This window comes from Mesoplodon densirostris, chromosome 5, assembly GCF_025265405.1.
Source record: "Mesoplodon densirostris isolate mMesDen1 chromosome 5, mMesDen1 primary haplotype, whole genome shotgun sequence".
NCBI lineage: Eukaryota > Metazoa > Chordata > Mammalia > Artiodactyla > Ziphiidae > Mesoplodon > Mesoplodon densirostris.
Window position 1 is genome coordinate 43268122 of NC_082665.1, and position 22554 is coordinate 43290675.

General features: G+C 38.8%; 1 protein-coding gene across 2 annotated transcripts in view; it reads left to right on the forward strand.

Annotated features, from left to right (window-relative positions):
• Positions 1-1808: 1808 nt before the first annotated feature.
• Positions 1809-22554, forward strand: part of NSUN3 (NOP2/Sun RNA methyltransferase 3) — a 53212-nt gene continuing 32466 nt past the window's right edge. Inside the window, exons 1-6 of one of the 2 annotated variants that reach the window (XM_060099810.1) lie at positions 1809-1938; positions 2749-2858; positions 11324-11380; positions 11498-11667; positions 19996-20150; positions 20891-21012. In XM_060099810.1, coding sequence (XP_059955793.1) covers positions 1924-1938; positions 2749-2858; positions 11324-11380; positions 11498-11667; positions 19996-20150; positions 20891-21012 — 629 coding nt within the window. In that variant the 5' untranslated portion in view covers positions 1809-1923. Of the gene's footprint in view, positions 1939-2748; positions 2859-11323; positions 11668-19995; positions 20151-20890; positions 21013-22554 lie in introns of both variants that reach the window. The other variant, XM_060099809.1, reaches the window with a different exon arrangement.

Consider the following 22554-nt stretch of genomic DNA (forward strand, 5'->3'; position numbering starts at 1 on the left):
TTTGAAAACCTACCCAGACTAAGGACATAATTAAAAGATTATCAGACATGCAAAGATTCATGAGCAAAAATGTCTATCAATAATAGGATAGCTAGTAAGTATGTTAACCTCCATACCTTCAAATACTATGCAACTTCTAGAAATTATGTACTGTATATGAAGAATTTTTAATAAAGAAAATGCTTATAAAAACAAAGAGGAGGGCTTCCCTGGTGGGGCAGCAGTTGAGAGTCCGCCTGCCGATGCAGGGGACACGGGTTCGTGCCCCAGTCCGGGAAGATCCCACATGGTGCGGAGCGGCTGGGCCTGTGAGCCATGGCCGCTGAGCCTGCGCGTCCGGAGCCTGTGCTCCGCAACGGGAGAGGCCACAACAGTGAGAGGCCCACGTACCGCAAAAACAAAAAAAACAAAAAAACAAAACAAAGAGGATACATTATACATAGTCTTATCAAACTTGAAAATGCATAAAATTAGAGAAACACACCAAAATGTTAATAGTGATTATCTCTAGTGGCATTACGCATGATTTTCATTCTCATAGGCTTAAAACTTTTTTTTTCTTCAATGAGCATTAGTTTATTTAAAATTCAGAAAACAGAAATGTGCTAAAGAAGTCACAAAACAATATAATAGAACAAATATGACCGCTTTCCAAGCATAACATATCCCCTTTCCCTAATAGAAAAATAGTAAATATGATTTCTACTACCTCCTTTAAAGATTTTTATGTCTACATTGCAAATATACTACCACACTGATTCACTAAATGCAGCAATCTAATGAGTACAGAAAAAAATAAATAAAATCTCTGAGGCTAAAAGGTAGACTAATGACTTTTCCTTAAACTTTCAACAAAATAGTGCATTTAATCATCTCACTCCTTAGTACTATATTTTCTTTTGCACCAAATCTAAATTCATTTTTAGATTATTGGGTAACCTGTTTAAATAAATAAATATATTCAGCTTCAAATCACATTTGGGGTAATGAAATTTATCTTTTTACATGGTCCTAAGATTTGCACCTATATTATACACTATACTGATATTTGGAGCATCAAGGGTCTCAAAATGATGATGGTCATTAAATATTAGGGACTACTTTCCTGAGAACCAGTAACACTTCCCCTAGTAAAGGTGGGTGAGGAGGGTCATTTTTTAGGGTGTAGAGTGTAGGGTGTAAGGTCATTTTGGTCGTCAGGCATTTGGTATCAGAACTTGATGATAATCATGAAGATCAAGATAGTGAAAATAATACACAGTAGCAGCTAACATTTGGGCATTTACTATTCCCTAGTCTCTATGCTAGACGCTTTACCTGTGTATTTCAATCAATTTAATCCTTTAACCCTCCCCATTAAAAGAGAGATATTATCCCAATGGGCCATCTCTAGGAAATGCGTGACAATATCTTTTTCATCATATCCATTCTTTTATCTTGAGTCCTGAATATCTGGGATAACGGGGGTCTTCGGATTTGGTAGATTAACAGTAACTAGCTTCGCTTCTGAGAACATCTTAGAACAAAGATCATACAATGTACCTAATGGTGACAAACACTTCCATCCTTTTACTGAGGCTCAAGCACACAGCAGTGAGAGACTGTTAGCGTGAGGCACGACTTTCTGAGGACAGGCTGCCCAAGGCTCCGCCCACGGGCCCCAGCCACGCCCCCGGAGCAGGTAGGCACCGCCTCCTTCAGCCACCGGCAGAAGTAACTTTGCGCTTGCCTCTCGCGGGACCTAGGTTTTTTGGCGAGATTTCGATAACTCAGGCAAAGCAGAATCTCGCGAGAAGTTGAACCGGAAAAGTGAGGGATGGGAGAGAATTCCGGCGAAACTCGGAAGACGAGCTGAGTTTTTGGTTCCCTGCAAGCCTAAGATGCCCGGTGGTTTTGACTTCTTGTTTGACTTCTCCTGACGGAATGATGTTGACCCGGGTGAGGGCTGGGATCCAGCCGGGTTCCTGTGATTGAACCAGAAACTTTATCGACCGACGGCGTGGCGAGGGAGGGGGCTGGGATGTGGGAACTTTGTGATCTCTGGGTTTCTCTGTCTTCAGTCCAAAGCTCGAGAATAATGCCGAGAGTTTTGACGCTTGTTCGTGAGCGTTCTCTGTCGTTTTCTCCCAAGACTCACATCCGCTTCAAATAACCTGTCTGCAGTCCCGCCTGCAGACTTTAATATCCACTCCTTTCAGCTTTGAGCACAATGCAAGCTCTTGGAGGGCTGAGACTCTGTACTGTCCTGGAAGCTTAAAGGATATCTGTTACATAGGTAAACTTTTCTTGGTTTAGTAAATGAAATAGAACTGCAAGGACGTTTCCACAGGAAACTAGAGTGACTTTTCTTCTAAATACATTTCATTTTGGAATAATTTTACATTTCCAAAAAAATTGCAAAGATAATAAAGACTTCCTGTGCCCATTTCACCCAGTTCCCCTAATGTTAACATCTAGAGTGGTTTATTTAAGTTAATTTTGTTCCTTTGACACACATTCCTGTGTTAACACCGCAATTCTGCTTTACCCTTTGCTTTACATTTGAGCAATAATCATTTGGAGAAACCTTTTTTTCATAAGTAGATAGTCAATACAGTTTTGTTATGTGTGAGGTACAACTCCTGTTGTAAGAACTAGTAATTATCGGGAAAAAAAGTGTTGTTAAGAAAAAAGACTGTGCTGATAATGTTGAAGTTCAGTAAATTGGTAACATCAGAGTGTGTCAGCAACCTTTTCTTATCATCATAGCTGAAAGCAAAATCAGAGAGGAAGGTTGCAAAACAGATTTGCAAAGTTGTATTGGATCATTTTGAAAAGGAATATTCCAGAGAACTTGGAGATGCCTGGCATACAGTAAGGTTAGTATAATTCATCTCTTGATGCTTTATGATAGAACAAGAAATAAACCCATCTGGGGGAGGGGTGCTGTGAAGATAAAAGATAAAGGAATCTAAACCCGGTTTCCATTTCCTGCTGAGGCTTCAGAAGGGAGAAGGAGGAGGAAATAGATGGGCTCATGGGAAAATGGAAAGGGTAGAAAGAAAACTTTGTAGTGATAATTTTGTTATAAGCAAAAGTTGTTATGCCCTTGCCTTAAGAAATTGCTTTGATCTTTGAAACAGGACTGCCCACCAGTTTTACAAAATTAATTATACTGTAACAAAAATCTGAAAGAAAAATTTTGAGTATATTTGACTAGTTCTGAAATTCAGGAGATAATGCAACAAGTCTTTAAAGCCAACACTGCTTTATCTTAGCTGAAGTCACTTTATTTGCTAATCATATTTCTTCCCCATATCTATAGCTGACTGTGTTTTGAACACACATGCCTGTGCCCCCCCAACACACACACACACAAATTATTTAAATGTATTATAGAAAACAGAAATGAGAAATATTTAATGCCTAGATGTGAGAGAAGTTCGATTTGTATGTTTAGTGAGTTTTGTGTTTGGTTGGTATGTTGCTCTATGGTTTCTTTACATTGAGTGCCTGATACAGTATACCATACACTGAAATACAAAGAGCAAGACAATCCCCAGGACCAGTTTTCAGACAGTCTGTTCATGGAGGAGGAGGCGCATGATTAAAACTATATAAACTTCTAATTCCATAAATATACCAATAGAAATAGGCAGGAGTACCTAGTCTTATCTAACAAATCCTGATGGTGCCAGCAGAGACCTGAGGAAAAGCCAGGTCTTGGTGATTTAATAAAGTATGAAGTGGTTCTGAAATAATTTTAGACAAACTGTTTTAGAAACTTGTTAAATACTGTAACGTGAAAATGTAGTTTATAGTTGTAGTTTTATTTCAAAACTAGATTTTTAAATGGGTGTCTTCTATCACAGAGAAGAAAGAGGAATGAATAGTGAAGTGTATAATTAATTCATGAGGTTTTCAGTATGCAGAGTTACTCAAATAGAATAGCCAAATAACCAAACACCTATGGCATTCTTATTATGTGCCAGGCAATATTGACTTTTTGACCCTTAGAACAAACCTCTGAAGTTTGTTTCCCACTTTTCACCTGAGGGAACTGCACAGACTTTTAAGTAATTTGCCCAAGTTCACTCAGCTAGTAAGTGGCAGAACTGGGATTTGTGCCCAGGCTCTCTGGTTCATGAACTCCCACGGCTAACCCCTATTCTATATGCCTCTCATACCTGTGATGTAATTAGGCATAAATGGATGATTTAAAAAATAAAAAAATTTCAAGAGCTGTATTGTCTTCAGACTTTATCTGGCTGCTCAGACCCTGTAACGAGTTATTTTTCTATTTACTGTGCTCAGACAGATTTATAAATTATTATTTGACCCTAACCAAAATGAGCAGTCCATTTAATAAGCCATGCCTTCTGCTTCATCTACCTTTTTGTTGAGTTTTCATGGTAATTTAAGTTTTGCATAAACATGCGCTAAATTTGCCATAGGCAGAATAAAGGCTTTCTCAGCTTAGAAAGTAGTCTGAGCATGGAGGATGGCATGGAGAAATAAGGACAGAAATACTTTTGTTTTTTAACTATTTATTTGCAAGACGTAGTCTTGTGCTTGCAGAGTCTATGTACTTCCAGGGAAAGGTGAGTGCATTTTTGTGCTATCTAGAAAGCTAATAATTTACTCAGTACTTTTAGTTTTCTGTAGTAGTGGGGTAGGGTTAGTGTTTATTTTAATTTTATCGTTTTGTAAAAACTCTTCTTGCCATCACACTCTTAGCAGTCCTTTGAAGTTGAGTTTACCCAGATTCAACTTTTGCCCTACTTGTTACCTACATGTTCTCCTTAAGGTGAGCCCATTCATGGCATGACTCTAAACTTCCCTCAGTGTGCTCTCATCTCAAGTGATGCAGCCCTTGCCAAGCTTAAGTGTTTCCTGATAATTTACTTAGTTTCGTACCAGGCAAACTCAAAAGCAGATTATTATTTTCCCTTACCAAACCTATGTTGCCATTTGCTGCTTGCATATTCTATCTCAGTTGAAGGCATCACTATCCATTCAGTTTCCTTTTTCTTCCTCCACACTTTTACTACCTTTTAGTGAAGAATGAACCTTATTCAGAGGTAGGTCTGACATTTGCCCTCAGCTCCTTGGAGGTGATCTCTAAGCCCTTGGAATGCTCTGCCTAAAAGTCTTTGTTTGCCTGAGGGCTTGGGCAACATGGGGGAGTGTAACAACGTGATGTGAGGTGCGGGCTCTGGGCCACCGTATCAGCTAGGGCTCCTGCCTCCAACCTCCGGAGGGGCTGGAGACTGAAGGTCAGCTGAGTGGGTAGTCAGTCATGTTTGTGTGACTGAGCCCCACTAAAATCTAGACACCAGGACTCCCTGGTTGGCAGTACTCCTGTGCATATTGTCACACATGGTTACAGGGAAAGGTTATCCTTGTCCATGATTCTACTGAAGAAGACAACTGGAAGCTTCATGCTTTGAACTGTCCTACACTCTGCATCCTGCATCTCTTACCTTGTGTGATTTTAACTGTAATAAGCTGTAACCATAACCATGAGTGTAACAGTGAGTTATAGCTTATAATATAGCTAATAAAATAGCTTTTAGCTAATAATTAACCTGAGAGTGGTCTTGGGGAACCTGAACTTACTAGTCGGTGTCAGAAGTAAGGGTGGTCTTGGGGTCTCCCTAACTCTGTACTACCACCACACACCACTGCCCTGCCCCCATCAAAATCTAACTGCCCACCAGGTGCTTTTGCTTTTACCTGAGAAGTTTCTTAATTTGGATCTCCTTTTTATCATCACTGTTACTATTTAGTTAGGCCTTCATTGTTTCTTACCTGACATATTGCAACAGCCCTTTTCCATAGTCTCTCCCCTTTAGTGTTTGTTTGTTTGCTTAGTTTAGCATCCACTTTTATGACACTATATGCCAGACAGTGTTCTAATCACTTTACATTTGATAACATAATCCTGTACAACCCTTCGAGGTAGTTATTATTATTTCCATTTTGTAGATAGGAAAGCGGAGGCATGCAGAGGTTAAGTAACTTGCCCAGTGATACGCAGCTCACATTTGGAAAAGCCCTGGGAGTTTGCCTTACCCACTCTGTCATGCTGCTTCTCAACGCTGCCGTATTGCAACGTGTCACTCCTGGAATACTAGCCTCCCCTGCTCCCCCACTGTCTGCAGTATTACATTTGGACCAAATGTCTTATCATGACTAGACAGGCTCCATCATCTTTTCGGGCCAGGAATGACGCTCTCCTTTTTCCCTCTGTGCAGTGGTTAAAGTGGGGGTTCAGATCCCACCTGTGCATCTTGTAGCTTGTGACCTAGGAGAGTTCTTTAACATGTCTGTGCCTCACTACCCTTGTCTGTAAAGTGGGAAAAATAGTATCTATTTCATATAATTATTTGGAAAGAGAAAATGAATTTACATATAAAAATGAAGTGTTTAGAATATTGTTTGACGTATAGTAAGCCCTCAGTACATGTGAGAATAATTTTTATTACTATTACTGTTATTCTTCATCAAGCTGTCCCATATGCACTTGGCAAAATTAGTTCTGCCCTTTGTGTTTCCACTGCATTTTGATGATACAGCTGTTGTAATTCGTTCAAGGTTGTATTGTCATAATTTACTGACCCGTCTCTTCCCTGTCAAGGGAGGGTCTTGAAGAACCAGTATCTTAAGACTTGTGCAAGTGGCCTACATATGTATTCACAACTTAGGCAGTGTTTATATACCAGGCATTGTGCTAAGCATTGGGAATACAAAGATGGATTATGTATAGTCTGCCCTCAAATATATATGAGGGGAGGATTAATTGGAAATCTTTATGAACTTTGGAAATTTTGTGTGCACTTTGTGGAAGGCAAAAAAAAAAAAGCCATAGTTAAGTCTGGCCTGTCTGTAAATATATATATATATATATTTTAACATTCTCCTCATTAACCCAGAGGTCACATAGTTCACATATAGCAGTAAAAAATATTGTATAACCAGATTGCATTACCACAATCTGTGAAGGGGGGGTGGGGGTGGAGTGGGCTGGTTGAGGAAAACAAAAATGAACTAGTATCTAGATTTCTATTTTGACCCTTATTTGGCTTTACACACATTTTCAACCAAAATCTGTGCACACCCTGTGTAGTAGTAACTTTTAGCCTCTTTTAGAGTCAGAGGTTAGAAAAATTTCCAGGTGTCTCAGTTTATGGCCAGTCTAAGCCTGTGACTTGAAAGTCTGTGCCTTTTCCTCTACCAAGTGTGCTGCTGTGAAGGGTCTGGAGTCCCAGTCTTGGGAGTGTATGGACACGTCTCCTGATATAAGGGACATAAAGGACTCCTTGTGTGCAGTCTTTTCAGCCTTTTGTTGTCTCCACCAAACATAAACCTCCACTCGGGACTTCCAATGTGAGGTACTGTGGCTAACAAATATGGATATAGATTACCCTTCCATGAGAAACAAGGAGGAAACAATGTCAAGAAAGAGTAGGAGGCAATCAGCTCATTAGACTCTCTGAAGAATAGAAATTAAATGGCACGAAAACATATCTTGATGCACGCACTTCCATGAGCTGATTTAGTCTTGATTTCTAAACCAGACTTTTAAAATGATTGAATGAGCGCCCTCTAGTGGGTAATAATAGCAGTAAAACAAAAGGGATTTCTGTATTTTAACCATGAACGTTTAGTGGGTTCTGTAATCAGTGCATTTACACAGAACTAAGCAGTTGTGCTTAGTGATGTGTAGATAAGATAATATTTCATCCTCATCATTCGTTAGGAAGGTAGAATGGAGAACAGAATAGTAAGAGAAAAGAAAATCACAGAAAAGTTGAAAATCATGTTATCATATAACAAACATTGTCCAAATAATATATTATGCAATTTTCAAGGGATATGTGAGCACAGGCAAGTTATAGCAATCAACTTCCAGATCCTCGGCTTTCATGTATGCTTTTTCAGGAGATTACTCTGCTCCCCTGTTGCCTAAGGGGGTACTTACTCCCCTTTACCAACCTGCCCTTCTACATTGTCTTTGTCCCACTTGACAAGAAGGGTCACACTTTCACCATCCTGACATAGTTTTTTTCAAAATGGTATCAGTGGAAGTACTAGCAAAATATTTGCAGGTCACTGATCTTCTAGGTCCCCGTTCTGCTGACTGCTGGTGTGCTTCCACTTCTGGCCTTGGAGTTTATTAAGTGACGCAGCTTCAGACTCCTCCTCTTGAGAGGAGACCTGGAGTGTGGCGCCTGGCCAGTGTCTTCTTGAGTCTTCTAATATGTGCTTCCTCCACTGTCTGCTGGGCTACTTGCCCATCCATCAGAGCTTTTGAAGTGAGTAGCCACCAGCATCAGGGCATCATCCCACCAATGCAAGCGCTGGAGGGTGTGTGTGTGTGTTGGGGGAAGACGAGGTTACTGGCAGGTGGGTGCTGAGACCCACGTTAATACACAGCTTTGCTTTCTCAGGGCTGGGAAGTACCAGCCTGAGCAGCCTTAGCAGTCACTTCATTGAATTGATCTGTTGCAGCTGGTTCCCAAGGGCTGCGTATGTCAGGCTTCAGGGAGAACGGGGCCACTGGCACTAGGTGAGGGTTGGAGTAGAAATTCTCTTCTCCTTCCTGTCATATACCACTTGTGCTACAGTACCAGGGCCTCACGCTCCTATTAGGCTTTAAAGCCAGCGGATTTTGAATCAGGGACTTCTCTTTAAACAGTGATGTGACCTTGGGTAAGTTGCCAAATCTCTGACAGCCTCAGTTAGCTTGACCTCTAAAATGAGCATAATAGCTGCCCCTCATGGTTGTTGTGATGGTGAAATGAGGTAAGCATGCAAAAAGCACATAGTAAGCATCTGATCAGTAATTTTTATTATTATTAATATTATCAGGGTGAGATGGAATGGGTGGATTGGGTGGTAGATAGAGAGGCTTCTCTGGGGAGATAAAGCCTAAACTGCCCCATGAGTAGCAAGTAGGAGAGTTAAGTCAGGCTGAAGGGGGTGAGAGAGGAAAGGTCATTCTAGGCAGAGGGAACAGTCTATGCTGAGACTGGTAAAGGCTAAAGAAAACTTGCTCCAGGAAATTCAGGCAGTTCAGTAGGCTGGGTGTAGGTTAAGAGGGATCAGAAAGTTTATTTGTTCTGAGCAAGGGCTTATTTTATCTAGTTGAAGAATGAGATAGAATAATTTCTGAAGATTCCTGCCTCACTCTGCCATAAGTACATGTTTTTAAATCGAATGAGGCTCTCCCCCCAGAGTCTTTCAATGACTTCTCATTTATAAGAATTTTAAATTTATACGGTAATATTTTAAAACTTTATCTTATACTTGACCCATATAATCTTCTGCCACATTAGACTACTTTTAATTCCCCAAATGCACTGTCCGTCATACCTTTGTGCCTGTACACGTGCTATGGCCGCTATGGCCTTTGCCCTGGAATTTGTATTTTCATTTCATCCTGTGGCTAATTCCTCCTTATCCTTCAAGATTTAACATATTGGATAATGTACAAGAATCAGTAGTGTTCCTAAACTAACAATCCTTTTATACAGTAAGGTTAAGTGAAATATGCAAGATTAATAATCTTTACTAAGGGATATGAAAGAAAATGTGAATAAATGGAGAAACATATTGTGGTGAAAGTTGGAAAGAGTGAATACAATAAAATGTTAATTCTCCCCAAATTTAGTGCATTTAATATAATCCTAGTCAAAGTTATTATCTATTTATCTATACAAATATTTTATAAAATATTTTTAACTGACCAGTTGATTCTCATGTTCATCTGAAACAATAAACATTCTAAGATAGCTTTGGAAATTGAGAAGAAAAAAAGAAAAAAGGATGGAGATTTGCCCTGCCAGATATTAACCAATTGAAAGTGTATAAAGCCAGTTGAAAGTGTCTAGCCCTTGTTAGCTAAGGGATGGACACATGATTTAAAGCCAAGACACTTTAGTCTGTATTAATAAAATTATGTTTCTGAGCATTATTTCCCTGTTACTACATGACTCAAAACTCTGGATAGATATTCATCCAGTTTAGAGGGTAAGATTAGGATGGACTGACATAAGGTTTACAACCGTGGCCTTCATAGATTTCCTTTTAGGGTCCAGTGTAATGCATTGGTTCCCAAAGTGTGGTCCTGGGGATCAGCGCATCAGTATCACCCGAGAACTTGCTAGAAATGCAAATTCTCAGGCTCTACCTCAGACATACAGAAAGCCCCGGGTGGGGCCCAGCAGTCTCTTACAGGCACGTGATGCACGCTAAAGTTTGTGAAGCATGTTTTTAAAGAGACTGTCATCCTCCGGTATAGCTGAAACACTGGGCTTCTGTGATGCACCATCATAGTAAGAGGCAGTGAAAAGAGAAAGCAATTTCACATGTTAGCCTCAACTGAAATTCACATGGCACACATCCAGAGTCACAGTTGTTACATTTCAATCCAGCCATTCCTCACATAGGCCACACCAGGGTGAGTAGCAGCTGGAATTTACTTAATTGAGCGTGGTTAATGAGGCTTCCAAAGAACTCCCCTAGAAAGGTCAGCTCGTAAATAAATATTTCCTGCTGTATCATTTGTCAGTTGATGTGAGCTTGTGATTGTCAACAAATCTAACTGTTGGCCCAAGTAAAAAATTAGGAAGGTAAATCTGTTGGAGAGGTGGGGGCAGGGAAAGCCTGCACCATCAATCCATGAGTGATTTTTAAACCATCCTTGGTTTTGTATCATCTGAGCCACTGATTGCCTTATTAACTCTGTTACTGTAGTGTTCACTGTAGTTAGCTTTCCATACGATTATCTTCATCGGAGCAAAACTTGAACACTCATTCCTTTAAACACCCTTTAATGAGTACTTTTCCCTTTAATATTAATAGACTCAGGTTTTAAATTTTGTCTCTAAGAAAAATGCTTCCTTGCGCAAAGAGTGATCGACTAAAATCTATTTTGATGGATTTCGAGGTATGTTAAAGACAGGCCATGTTTTTTTGGCAAGATAATCTGCAGGGAGGGACTAGACTGAGGCAAGTGAGGCATTCCTCTCTGGTGCAGAGCCCCTAAAGCTTGGTAACCAAGGTAAATACTATTTTAATGACCAAAACTGATACAAAAGAAAAAAACCCATGATGAACAAAATATCAAAAGTTTTAAATATAGACAGGAACATAACAGTACTGTGTTGAGCAATATGGGAGCCTGAGGCAAAAGAAAAAGTCTGTAATACTACTCCTGGCTCTGAAAATCACAGGTAAGTAAAGCGTAGAACTAGGACCACATTCCCTCACTTAGTCATATAAGATTGTATTGCTGTGTATAATATTAATATCCCTCTGTTTTTCTTTTTCTCTCTAGGGATATACTAACATCTCCATCATGTTGGCAATATGCTGTGCTTCTTAACCGATTCAATTATCCTTTTGAACTGGAAAAGGATTTACATTTGAAGGGCTATCACTCACTCTTTCAAGGATCTTTACCCTACTATCCTAAGTCACTGAAATGTTACCTTAGCAGAACTCCACACAGAATGCCTTCAGAAAGACACCAAATTGGAAACCTAAAAAAATACTATCTCCTGAATGCTGCCTCTCTTCTCCCAGTACTGGCTCTGGAATTGAGGGATGGGGAAAAGGTTCTGGATCTGTGTGCTGGCCCTGGAGGCAAATCGATAGCTCTGCTACAGTGTGCTTATCCAGGTAATGTACTTTTCTTTTCATAACTGACAACTTTTAAATATCCACATGTTACAAAATACTTTTAAAGTATGCGGGGAGAAATGTAAGACTGAGTTTGTAGACTTTGAAAGCCTAAAATCCAGGATAGTGTGGAAAAGAATGGAAATATTAGCTGAGGAAATAGTGTAAATAACATTTTTTTTCCAGCTACTTAATTGGCGGGTAATTGGGAACAAAACTACAACATTTTGTGAACACAAATCTATCAGATAATGTCATTAGCTGATAAGCTAATGATAAAGATTTTTAAAATTTATTGTTACCTTTACATTTGAGAGTCTTGTATTGATATCCTTGTCATACTTCTGTGCAACAAAAACATATACATTAAAACAATATACATTTAAAAACATGTACCTTTAAAATCAATTGTTGTATCATTGGACCATAAGGTTCTAAGAGAGTTCTGTCCAATAGAAATATAACATGAGGTACATATATAATTGAACATTTTTGAGCAATCTCATTAAAAATAGAAACAAATGAAATTAATTTTTTTTTTTTTTTTTTTTTTTTTGCTGTACGCGGGCCTCTCACTGTTGTGGCCTCTCCCGTTGCGGAGCACAGGCTCTGGACGCACAGGCTCAGCGGCCATGGCTCGGGCCCAGCCTCTCTGCGGCATGTGGGATCATCCTGGACCGGGGCACGAACCCGTGTCCCCTGCATCGGCAGGCGGACTCTCAACCACTGCGCCACCAGGGAAGCCCGTGAAATTAATTTTAATAATACATTGTAACCCAATAAGTCCACAATATTATTTGAACATGTAACCAAAATAAAAATTATTAATGAGATGCTTTGCATTCTCATTTTCTTACAAAGTCTTTGAAATTGGTGTGCATTTTATACTTATAGCACATTTCAGTTTGGACTAGCCACGTTTCAAGTGCTCCTAGCCTCATGTGGCAAGTAGATGTAGTATTGGACAGTATAATTCTAAAGATTTTAAAAGTTCTTCTGAAATGACTTATCATTACTATTATTAGTAGTACAAAAATGATGAAATGTATGTAATATACATTTATATATGTATATTTGTTAAAAGTAATGCATTCATTATATTTTCTTAATGAGACGATGGGACGTTTAAACTATTACTTTAGGTTTCCCTGAATGAAAATTACTTATGGTTAGATAAGACAGGGCTCAGCATCAATTCTGTCTGGTTTTTGTTTGTTTGACGGTTTTGTTTTTATAAGTGCAAATGCTGTTCACATAGATAAAAAGATGGTGGGAATTGTGTTATAGTAATCTCACTAGTTCTTTAAACTCCTGAATTACAACTCTAAATCACAAAGATATCTTTCACCAAGCATTATTTTAATCATTTACTATGTGAACACTCTTTAGGTCTGTTTTTGATTTTGAAGAAGGCAAAGGATTAGAAACCATCTCAATTTAAAACGGCTGTGTTGCCTAATTAGGAGACACATGCACTTTCTCAGCCAAAGCACCAGTGTGCTGAACTGCCTTTGTTTGGAGGGCTATGAAGGTTTCTATGCCCTGGAACAACTTGTAATAAGATACTGGATGGATGGGAAGCTTGCTCCTCATTTGTAAAGTTGGTGAAGGGTCATTATCCTAGGAGAAGCCCTGACCAGAGGTGTTCTCCTTTTTTAAGAAGTTGATGATCTGAAAATTAATTCTTTTGAAACTATCTAAGCCTACTTATCCCTTAAAAAGTTGTTATGTATCCCCAGGGCATGCATATGCTAGTTTGAGGACTGCCACTTTATATCTTCCTTTGATAACATTCCTATTGAAATAGATTACAAACATTTTTATGAGAACTGTGACTCCAGTTGTACCAGGCATTGGTACAGATATATCAGTTAACTGTATATTTAGGTGAAACCATACTGTGTGTTTTCAAATTGTGGTTAAGACTCTATTATTGAAGCTTGCTGTATTATTTTGTAAGAAATCACAATGAAAGAGATTATTTTGTAAGGTTATTTTATTATTTTTACAATTTGAGCTGAAAGTGAAATTTTATGGAATCGTGTTACAAGGAGTATTTGTTATTACTTTCACTGTGTGTTCTTTGACAGTACTCTTATTTTGTTTGTTGCGTCAATTTTGAATATAGAATTTTTAGTATTGTGAACGATGGAAGAGAAATGCCAAATTTGGGTACCATTTTGAAAAGAAGACATTTTGATCCTAGATTATCCTCATTAGTAGGCTATAAATGTTTTACATGTTTATGGTAAGGAAATTCCAGATTAGGAATCCAAGGGCAAACAGATATATTCTAGGAGTTTGAAGTGCAGAAGAATCGTCCTGTTCTTACATCAAGGGCAATGAATTACAGGCAGTGTTCCAAGTAAAGTAGCTTTTCATCTATGAAGGGCTAATGATAATGGTTTACTAAGAAGTACAGATGTCTTCATGCTGATGCTCAAAGCCCAAATTAGGTTAGCTACAGTGCTTGAATTTGGAATGCAGAAGCCATCTAAAAAAAGCTTTTAAAAGCAAAGCTTAAAATGATGGCACTAAGTGTGCATTTATCCACTGAATTTCTTTAGATCAGTACTGGCCTTTATTCTGGGCCAGGAGGCTCACAGCTTTGAATGATTAAAAAGCTCGTATTTTAGGATGATTAAAAAATTAGTCTACTTCTCTTCTGGTCCGGCTGCTCCCACCTAACAGCACAGTGAGGGATTGTCCACTGTTTTTTGTTGTTCTGCTTTTGTCAGCATAGCCTTCATAATGTCCTGGTGTTGATAGAAAAAGAGAAAACAGTTCTAAGTAGGAAAGCATTAACATATTAAGAATGACCCAGCTTGATGGAGTGGCTTCATCAACTTTCTTACTGAGGGCTGGCATGAAATTCTCTTTGCTGTCAGTAATACTCTTTTTACATCTAGTTGGCCTTTGGTGGTAGAGAAGATTAGAAAGACTCCTTTCTTTACTGAAATTGCTTTTGCCCTCCTTCCTGCTCCCTCATCTCCTAGAACTCCCTGCATTAGGTGCACCTTCTTTTTGGAAATCATACTAGCAATGACGATTTTGGAACATGTAGTAAAAAAATAAAACATAAAGCCACGACTCCAAAATGCTATTCCTGAAAAACCACAATGACTTGTTCAAGAATTTTTTAAATTCACCCCCTTTTCTACTTAGCTGAAAAAAAAAAAAAGATTTGGTTTATTTTTGACAATTTAAGCATGAAATTCTGTCTCAATGTAGTGAGTCTTAGTATATATATGAATCTTGGATTGTGATGCCTTACGTTATATATTTTTAAAAGTTTAACCGGGCTTCCCTGGTGGTGCAGTGGTTGAGAGTCCACCTGCCGATGCAGGGGACACGGGTTCGTGTCCCGGTCTGGGAAGATCCCACATGCCGCGGAGCGGCTGGGCCCGTGAGCCATGGCCTCTGAGCCTGCGCGTCCGGAGCCTGTGCTCCGCAACGGGAGAGGCCACAACAGTGAGAGGCCCGCGTACCAAAAAAAAAAAAAAAAAAATGTAAGCCCAAATAAATCCCAAATCCCAAATACACAATGTCAATAGCATCTTATTTAAGAGGAAGTGTTATAAGATTCTTATATCTTTTAGGAAAAATGGTGGCGATTGCCTTAATTTAGATTTTTCTTCTACATATGCATGTTAAAATCTTTAGGGTTACCACTAAAAGAATAGAAGTAGAATGTAAAATATCTAAATCAGAAAAAGAGAGAAATGGAATGAAATTAAGATGTGATTCTTTCCTTTGAGGCTCCTAGTATTGTTAGGGTGGAGACAAGGTATGACTTTGGGGGTTGTCATGGCCCTGGTTTACACATCATCACAGATATGTTTGGCTTCACCTTTCCTGCTACCCTTCACCTTAAGGCTTGAGCTGCTTGAATTGTTTCCACACTGGAGAAACCCTAGCAAAGGCTCAGGCCATCCTGCAGTTTTCTGCTGCTATTGCTACTGCCACAGATTGAGGATGCCTTTGGATGGGTGCCAACTGACAAGTAGAGGTCACCACACCTGAGTGCTTGCTGCACCTGGGCTAGGGACTCTGTGGCTTCCTTAGTACTTGCCCGGAGGGGCCAGATAACACAAACCTGAAGTGTGTGGGAGTTATCAACTCTTGGAATGGACTTTAACCAATGAGAGGCTGGATACAGGAGGAAGCCAGTAGATTATTTGTTCTTCGTCTCTGCTTCGCTAAACGCCAGTTTCTGACAAGGGTCAGTAATTTCAGACTATGGACATATCCTGAGAGACTGACCGAAGCTGTAGCTAGCATTATTACAAACGCTCTTATATTTGTGCTCCCTCCTTGCATCATTTACTTCCTTTTTTCTCTCACTCTTGTGTCCCTGGGACTGTACCCCTTCTATAATGTAAACTTTTGTCTTAGACTGTTTTCTAGGATTTCAGGCTAAGACAAGAGCTTTCAGACAACTATTCATAAGCTGCATTAGTGAATCCTCCAAAAAACCACCCCCCCAAAAAAACAGTGTAAACTAAATAAAAAAGAATGTACTACCTGTACAAATGCAGCTTTAAGGTGATTTTCTACTCTTTTCCCCACTAACAAAATTGATGCCATCTCTTGAGCTCCTTCCATATAGAAATTTGGAGCCCTGGTAGTGGCAAAGGTAAGCAATGCACATGGACTCTGCTATGACATAAACTATGTTAAGTACTATAGGAGAGGTACATAGTATGTTTGAGAAATAGGCGAGTCAGTCAAGTTTGGTGGAGCACAGACTATTTTGGTGAAATAATTGAGGTAGTGGTTAAAATTGAACAATTCTCTTGAGGTCTCACTATTACAGACATTTAATTAAAGCTAGGTGTTTGAACTTTATTTAGTGGATGATGGGAAGCCATTACAAGTTTTTAAAAGTGGAGTGACAACCAGAAAAACAATATATGTGTGTGTGTGTGTGTGTGTATACACACACACACACGTATACACAGATATTTTTTTTTTTTTTTTTTTTTTTTTTGCTGTACGCGGGCCTCTCACCGTTGTGGCCTCTCCCGCTGTGGAGCACAGGCTCCAGACGCGCAGGCTCAGCGGCCATGGCTCACAGGCCCAGCCGCTCCGCGGCATGTGGGATCCTCCCAGACCAGGGCACGAACCCGTGTCCCCTGCATCGGCAGGCGGACTCTCAACCTCTGCGCCACCAGGGAAGCCCTACACAGATATTTTTGAGCAAAGAGTTTACAGAAAGTTTTCCTACTCTGCATTAGAATTTCACCTTCAGTTCTCTCGATTTGTTTCCCTGGTAACCTGACAGAAATTGTCACTTTGTTTCTAGGCTTTTGATAAAAATGACTCTGACTGGTAAAATGAATGTGCACTGGGAGAAAGAGTAAATAAACCCTAAAGACCTGATGGGGATGCCATGCTTTGGGCCTGAGTGCAGTGACTCTTGTAAATGGGCATGTCCCTTGTGGGGACCCTGGAAGCTGTGCCTGTGGAGTTGTTAGAAGAGGTATAGGCTCCTGTGGGATGTGAGGCTTTTAAACCAGGACAGCTCCTGCACCTGCCCAACATGAGGCTCATCTTCTTGCACCTGAATTACCACCTGTGTGGACTGCCACAAGGCCTTCTAAGAAAAAGCAATGTCTCACCTGCCCTTTTGGCAAAAGGCATAGTTTCTGTCCTGTGTAGGATGATGCCCAGTGTGGCCTGTGTGAATGTTTAGTTGAATTAGACCTGAAAATCTAATGGTTGAAAATACCACCTTAAATAAGATAAAAAACCTAGAAATTATAAAAGTGATATGATTGACTATTAAAAAAATTGTGAAACTTATGTACTTAAAAAGACACTACAAATAAATTCAGAAGACAATTTAGGAAACATTTGCAAATCAGATGGCAGATAAAGGGTTAATATTCAAAATATGAAAATACATCTTACCTGTTAGTAAGAAAAATATAAATAGTGCAATGGGAAAAAAAAGGTCAAATGATAAGAATAGGCAGTTGACAGAAAAGCAAAACCAAATGATGAATAGACAAATGAAAAGAATTGTGTTAGACAGCAAGGATTATACTACAGCATAACAAGCCATATCAGACTAATAATAAAACTTACTTCTGTGAGAGTTTGGTGGTGGGACAGGGTAGTATTTACTAAAACTAAACATTCCCCTACCCAAACCTATCTATGCCTCTGGTAATATCCTGTTAATAATAAAAGCACATTATGAAAGTACACTTTTATAAAGATGCTTATTGAATGTTATTATTAGTGACAATAGTGTGAATGCCCAACAATTAGCAATGGTTGAATAAAGGAGGACACATTTTTTTCTGTGTACTATTTAGCAGCCTTTAAAAATGATTTATAGGGCTTCCCTGGTGGCGCAGTGGTTGAGAGTCTGCCTGCCGATGCAGGGGACATGGGTTCGTGCCCCGGTCCGGGAAGATCCCACATGCTGCAGAACGGCTGGGCCCGTGAGCCATGGCCGCTGAGCCTGCGCGTCGGGAGCCTGTGCCCCGCAACGGGAGAGGCCACAACAGTGAGAGACCCGTGTACCGCAAAGAAAAAAAAAGAAAGAAAAAAGGAAATATTTATATATCTACTGATTGACTTGGTGGTATTGCCTTTGAAATATTGGCATATATGGAGAGTAATGGGATAGAGAAGTGTGTAAATATAATCCTGGGTATGTAGACAATTATATAAGCATATGTATATGGGGTAGTTGGGCAGTTGGTGGAGGGGGTAGATGAAGAGTAATGTGAAAAAAAGACACTACAAAAATATATAATTCCATTATATAAGTTTTATATGTGCATATAGGCATAAAGAAATATGGTATGATTATTTATCAACATGTTAGATGGTGTTTATCTGAAGACAATGGGTTTTAGATAATTTTTGATGTTCTTTATATTTTTATGCATTTAAAATATGCTTGTCTTTAAATATATATTATATGAAGTTTATGTCACTACATAATAAATATATATTTAAATAAAGGAAGAACAAAACAACTATTTTATTAGGGAGAGAACCATTTGCTAAATGCCTTCTATTACTGAGAAGCAGCATGGCATGGTGCTTAAAAGTAAGTAGGGCTCTGGAACCAAGTGTCTTGGTTTCCTGCTCTGTGAACCTGGGCAAATTACTTAACCTCTCTTGGCCTCAGTTTCCTTATCAGTAAAACAGAAACCATAAGAAAATTATCTCATACGTTTGTGAGGATTAAATGTGTTACTACATGTAAAGTCTTAGAACAGTGCTTATCCTTTAATAGGGACTCAAGAATTGTTAGTAATTATTATAAACAGTTGTTGTTACTACTTTTGCAGTCCTATGCTAGATATGTTACTAAAATATCACAGTTACTTTTTTAATTCCAGTTTCATTGAGATGTAATTGACATACAGTACTGTATAAGTTTAGGGTGTAGCATTTAATCTTAACAACCACTTTGTAAGGTAGAGGTGGTAAAATTTCTCCTGTGTCCTCTTAGGGCTTCTGGCTATGACCAACATAAGACAGAGTAACAGGAGTCAAGCATACAGATTTTTTTCTCTTGGCCTTGACTCTGTGTTTCTGGTGATAAGAAAGTTTCTTTCCTCTTGGTATAGGCAGGGTATCTTTCACATGGGAGTACACCTCCTGCTTTCAGGAAGAAAAAGAAAGGTCAAAATGCCGTTCGTGCATCAGCTGTTATTCAGGTGCCTTTAACTCAAAATAATCAGTATGTCAAAGCAGCATACTTCGAAGTGGTGTGTTCTGAACCCCTTCACTAGGGACAGTCCCCATTTTCCAGATAAGAAACTGAGACTCTTGAGGAGAGCTAAGTAAGTTCCCCAAAGTCTCACAGCTCATAATTTGAGCCCATGTCTTTCTTATCATAAAGCCAATTACATTTTACATGCTTTTTTCCACATACCACATTTCGTTTATTTAAAATGAAGGTGTTCTGTCCTAGAAGGAACTTTATATATCATGTACTCTTACGAATATATCATTTACTCTTAAGAGCTTTAGGAGAGAACTGTGTCTGAGGTATTGGTTATATAGCATATCTTTAGGAATCCATAATTCTCTAAAGGTTTTCATCTTCAAAATGAAATTTGAATGAGTAAATGGTGAGAGCTTCTGAGAGGCTCTGTAGGCATGACTATGGTAAATGTTTTATGAAGTGTTTGTGAGTGTATTTCTGTTTTTAAACATAAGAGAATCATAATGTTTACCTCTGAGCCCTTCTGCGTAATTATGATGAACCAATTTCTTTCTGAAATTTATTTGATCAAAAGTGGAAATTTAACAATTCCGTTGTGTTTGTTTTAAAACTTTTTAATCCTTTACATTTAGGTTATCTTCATTGTAATGAATACGATAGTCTGAGATTGAGGTGGCTGAGGCAGACGTTAGAATCTTTCATCCCACAGCCTTTGGTAAATGTAATTAAAGTATCTGAATTGGATGGCAGAGAAATGGGAGATGCCCAGCCTGAAACGTTTGACAAGGTACTTTTATTACATTGTGACAGACTGATAGACTCTCAGTGATACCACTGTTATGTTGCTTTGTTGTTGTTGTTTTCCATCTGCTTCCAGACATAGCCTCATACAATTTCTCAATACCCTGGGAAACTTTGATAAAGTGAACATGGAAGCAGTTTTCATTTGATGGTCAGCATGTTCAAAGGAAGTGGAAACATTGAGATTGGGGATTATAGAATGCTTTTTATTTCCAGGTACCTCAAAGATACTCAGGAAGAGATCAGATATTATTTGGGTCAGTACTCAAACATGTGCACAGTATTGCTTTAATTGGGTAACATTTCATATCAGAGTATGACAGTTGAAGGCAAAGAAAGCATTTCAGTAAACTGAAGTTGAATTATTCTTAAAAATAAATGCTGAGAATTCAGAAGTATAGTAACATCTGTTTAAAATGAGTAACTTTTGTAAAAGTTTTTGCTGTCATCAAAATATGAAATATTGGTAGAGATTAGTAGACTGTTAGTCCTCTCATTCCCCCTCCCCCCTAAAAAACCCAAACACTGAAATTGCACAGGAAATTTTTCTGTCAAGTATTAGTGAAGAAATGTCATAAAGAACTTACCAAGGTGTATTTTCGGTTTTAAAATAAATTTATTTATTTGCTACTTTTTGTCATGATATACTTAGCTTCCCTATATACTTTGTGTCTGAGGATATCTTTTCAGTTCATATTTGCATTACGTGTCCTTTTTTTTCTGTAGGTGTTAGTTGATGCTCCGTGTTCAAATGATCGAAGTTGGTTGTTCTCTTCTGATTCTCAGAATGCAGCCTGTAGGATAAACCAAAGGAGGAATTTGCCTCTTCTACAGATAGAACTCTTAAGGTGAGGGCTATTAATATAAAAGCTTACTTCGGTTTCTAATATAATTTAAGTAGGCATGAGAAAACATGACACAGGGCAGCTCCCAAATGGAGGGTTTCCTGTGTAGGTGTCAATAATTAATCCTCCAAAGTCTGCACCCAGAAAATTCTCAACCTCTTCCCTTTCAGCTCTTGTATTATAATGTCACCTCTGCCCCCTCTGTACCCCCAGCCCCTCAATGAAATCTAGTGTTGCTGTGCATTGTCTTTTAAAGGACACAAATGATTTTACTGTGGTTTAAAGCTGTTTGCTTATCAGGACCATCCTGAGCGTAGGATTCATCACCATATTCTTTCACCAGAATATGAGCAGCCCCCGTAAGAGTAGCTTTGGACCAGGACACATTTTTTTTTTAGTAATGAACACATTGTTCTGGGTGAGTAGGAAGTTGTAGTTTGTTGTTAGCACTTATCTCTCCTCTAAGAATTTTCCAGAAGTGCATGACCACGAGAGATACTTGGTTTCTTCAGAACAGAGCCATTTTGGGACATCCTATCCTGGTTTCAAAAGAAATTTTTACTTACAACCTAGTCCCAAGTAATTCCTACTGTTTAATGTGGAACAAAAATTCTTTGAACTATTTAAAATATAGTTAAGTGATAACTTATCACTCATTACTTCTTACATGTGGAATGATCTTACATGTGGAATGAGAATGAGTGACAGTTTATATACACTGCTGACAACATGCTTTACTTCCAACTTCTGATTAACTCACCACAGTGAACATATGCCATTACCAAAGTATTACAACCAGTACTAATACATGGTCTTGTTTTTGTACCAGATTATGTCTCAGCTCATTCTGGTGATTCCAGGTAGCACCAACCAGCGGGTTCTTAAACATTTTTCATCTGGCAGTTAGACTATTTGTTTGTATTCTTCCAAGGTCAGCCTTTCATTTACTGTAAACCTGAGATAGTTTGAAGATTCTATGCCACCTTTCCCTTCTACCTCTTGGGGTGTCGCACTGATCCAGCTCTAAGTCTTTTTTTCTTACCTACACTTTCTTGATCTGGCTCTTTAGTTAATTATTCCTGTTACTTCGGGCTTTGCCATTGTGATGCCTTACACCAACAGACACTAAATCTTATGGTGGCTTATTAGCATTGTGACCTCTAATTTTTTTTTAAGCTGTAAGCAACCAGGCTTCCTGCGGATATCATTTTTCTTCCCTCTCATGAAAACTATATATATAGAGAGAAATATGTTAAAAAAAAAACCAAACTGCTGTTATTGTGTGAACATGTTCTGAAACTGGTTCCTTTTTGTTCTTAATATTTCTTGAAGTCTTTTCCTTGTAAACCTACTTTGTTCTCTTCACTCTCCACAGTAAGCCAAATCTGATCTGAAATGTAAATCTGATCATGTCATTCTCCTGTTTGAAGTCTGCAGTGGTTCCCCGTTACTGTTAAGATTTCAGATTCCTTAGTATGATATTCACATCTTCTTTGAATATGGTTCCTTATTCTGAGGCCAGTGCATTTCCTGTTTCTTATGCTT